General features: G+C 28.6%; 1 protein-coding gene across 1 annotated transcript; it reads right to left on the bottom strand.

The window, feature by feature from the left end:
- Positions 3,112-3,729, bottom strand: LOC109354185 (zinc finger protein ZAT11-like). The gene has a single exon (XM_019596525.1). It carries the CDS (start codon positions 3,647-3,649, stop codon positions 3,179-3,181), a length of 471 nt encoding a protein of 156 aa, XP_019452070.1. The 5' UTR covers positions 3,650-3,729; the 3' UTR covers positions 3,112-3,178.

Genomic DNA, 3,729 nt, shown 5'->3' with positions numbered 1-3,729 from the left:
GAGAGATGAATAAGTATGAAAATAAAAGGAGATTGTGGAAATTAAAATTTAATATTTTAAAAGCTAGTAGTTATCATTATCATTATTAGAATTTAATATTTTGAAAACGTTAATTTTTTCCTATACAATTATTATGTACGTTAATTGTTTTAGGTAGCAATTGTTAATTTAACCACATTAACTTTTGGAAAGTTTAATATTTGGAGCATTTAATATTTTGAACACTTTATGTATTCAGATTATAAAAGTTTAATATTTGAAGCATTTAATATTTTGAACACTTTATGTATTCAGATTATAATAATAATAATCATTTAATATTTTGAACATGTTATGTATTCAGATTGTAATAATAATGTAAATAATTTTGAATTATTGATAGTTAACACGTTAACAATAGCCAAAATATTAAATTATTTATGCAAAATATTATTTAACCACCTTATAGGTTAACTTTTTTAGGCAATTGTTAATTTAGCCATGTGAACTTTTTGGAAGTTTAATATTTGAAGCATTTACGCACGTTATGTATTCAGATTATAATAATAATGTAAATCTTTTTCAATTGTAGATAGTTAACTTTTTTATAGCTAAAATATTAAATGATTTATGCAAAATATTATTGAACCATGTTAACTTTTTGGAAGTTTAATATTATGTATTAAGATTATAAAAATAATGTGTAATAATAATAATGTAAATCATTTTGAATTATTGATAGTATTATTTTTCGTATATAATAATGAGGTCATGACACATATCATAGATGATGTGACAATTCAGGTGATGACACATGTATGTGTAGAAGGTAATTTTTGGAGGGAAAAAACATAGATTTAATGAGGTCATGACACATGTCATAGATGATGATGCAATTCAATGAGATGATGACATATATATATATGAAAGAGGTTTGTTGGCAAGAATTTTTTGGAGGGAAAACATAGATTAAATGAGGTCATGACACATGTGATAGATGATGTGTCAAATCAATGAGGTGATAACACATGTATGTGTAGGAGTTTTTTTTGTTAAATAGTAAATAGATATCCCAAAATATAAAGGAAACTGAGGCACCATTTATTTGAAATGCATAACTTATTCAATTCAAAAAATTACTTAGGTTACCCAAAAGCTTAATAAAACATAACAGTTTTTTTTTTATAAGCAAAAGTCAAAACACCTTCAACCCAAACACCTAGAGAAAACTAATTGATTAAGGATTTGTTTGGGAGTTACGAAGGAAATGGAAGAAGATGATTAAATAGTTAGGAAGGGGAGGAAAGGAAGAGAAAATGAATAAATTTCTTCTTGGTTGGGAGTATAAAATTTAGAAGAAAAAAATAAACTAATGATAGTATAAGAATTTTTTTATTTTTAACTATGAGAAATCGACAATAATATAATTATATAATATTACTAAAAATATTTAGCTATTTTAACATTTTATCTCTAACAAACCATATAATAAGGTACTTTAAAATAGATACATGAAGGGTTTTGGAGGGTTTGAGACAGTGGCGGATGATTATAGGGACAGGTGGGGGCTGTTGCCCCCCCTGAATTTTTGCACACAGAAACATATATTTGTTGTCCCACAAAATATGTCAATCCATGTGATACTTGAAAAATACTTAATTATTAAACTTTTAAATTATAAAATACATTTTCTCAACCAATCATAACAAGTGACACATAGATTAATACACTTTTTTGAAACAACACGGACACTCACTTACCTACACCCAAACACATTTTTATGAAGTAAATCATTGAAGCTCACATATTCCTTTAATTTCTACCTTGATAAATAAATGTAGTCTAACTTGTTTGTCATTCTAAAATTTATACATAAATGGATCTAATTCTTTTACACATGTAGATGATGATGTTGCTTATAATATATGATTTCATTTGAGTTCGAAAATACTTTACGCATAATGAAAGAGATTATGTATGTATTGATAATATATATCATAAAAATTCATTTAATATTAATAATATATGTATTTTTGTCCAACAATTATATGCTATGGATTTTAATGAGCAAGAGAGAAGATTAGTTTGAGATGTCAATTTCAACACTTTATTCTTGGTGTTATTAAGTCATTCAAGTTTGAAAAACTCTCAACCATATGTTGTTAGTCATGTCTTGTTTTATCAAATTGTTCGTCTTATCTTAACTATTGTGGTTCAGTTAACATAAATATCATTTTCAACAATGAAAACAACCAAACAAAATTAGGTAGGAAAATAGAAGATGAATTTATTGCATACAACATAGTAATTAATATTGAAAAGGAAATAAATAATTTTTTTACCACATGTGCAATTAATTAACATGTAATTAAATATTATTGCCCCTCCTAATGTTTAAGTTAAGATCCGCCACTGGTTTGAGAGACCCTCCAAAATCTTTCTCTCTCCTTCGTCCAACTCCTGAAAAATGGGAAGGCTTTCCAAAGTCATCCATTCCCTCCCCTCCAAAACCCGCCCCAAACAAAGCGTAAGTGTATGTTTGGATTGATGTTTGCAAGGTTTAAAAACACATTTGTATAGAAGCTTCAAAGCCAAATTAAACTTCCATACAAAAGTGATTTTCTAGGGTGAAACATGATTTCTTTCAAAACACGCATTCAGACTTCAAAAAACAAAGATCAAAATTAGCGATCTAAAATCACTTTCTCCTGATTATAGATATTTAATGTTGATTGTATCACATATAAAACAAAAGTTAGCTAACAAATGAAATTAAGATTTTTTCCTAATCCAATTTAGCAAGAAGAAAATTAAACCCTTGACTTTTATAGATTTTGCACATTTGTATTTTTGGTACTACCAAGTGTATCTACTCACCTTTTTGGGATAAGAAACTAATCTCTTTCGGAATTTATGGTTATCCCTCCCAATAAGTATCGCTCACAGGAATCAAACTTTCGACCTTAGGGATCTAGTGGATCTTACACCACTAGACCAATGCCTTGTTGGTTTTTGCACATTTGTTTGATATAGAAATGAAGATGAAGTTCTACTATATGCCCAAGAGATGTACAAAATTATACTATATGATTGCCAAAATAAAGAAAAAATGTTAAGAGATAAATAAATAAATAGAAAACTCATGTACCTATGACAAATTAACTATCACCAAAGTTGAAATAACATGCTGAACAATGCATTACAAATATTCAACCAAAGTAGGTATCTTTGCAATCTTCAAAACCTTCAAATCATTCTCAAAGGGTGTTAAATTCAAATCCAAAACCATAGTAGTAGTATTATTTTGCATGTTTCCATTGAAATTTGAAGTTCTATGCCTCCTCATGTGGCCACCCAAGGCTTGCCCTAATGCAAATTCTAACCCACAAATTGAGCACTCATGGGTTTTAGGCTTTGAAAGTGATTGTGAATTTAGAACCAATTGGTTATCAATGTCTCTATCTTTTACCATCATCAACCTTGGTTTCTTGTGGCTAGCCCTATGGCCACCAAGTGCTTGAAATGAAGGGAACCACCTTTTACATGTCTTGCACTCATACACATGATTGTTAGAAGAGTTGTTATAATTGGTCTCAAATTCACCACCATGAGAAACAAACATCATAAAATTTGTCATGGTTATGCTATCAACCTCTCCTTTTCTCTTCATGACCAAAGAAGCTAAACTAACCCTAAGAAAATGGTTTTGAAGGTGAGGTATAATGGATTTGAAAGTTTGAAAATAAAAGA

This window comes from Lupinus angustifolius, chromosome LG08 (genome assembly GCF_001865875.1).
Source record: "Lupinus angustifolius cultivar Tanjil chromosome LG08, LupAngTanjil_v1.0, whole genome shotgun sequence".
Taxonomy (NCBI): Eukaryota; Viridiplantae; Streptophyta; class Magnoliopsida; order Fabales; family Fabaceae; genus Lupinus; species Lupinus angustifolius.
Note: the sequence above shows the minus strand (reverse complement) of the source record. Positions and strands in the feature narration are given on the sequence as shown.

Excerpts from the sequence above, each read along its gene's own strand:
- LOC109354185 (XM_019596525.1), bottom strand. The coding sequence starts at position 3,649 with ATGAAGAGAAAAGGAGAGGTTGATAGCATAACCATGACAAATTTTATG.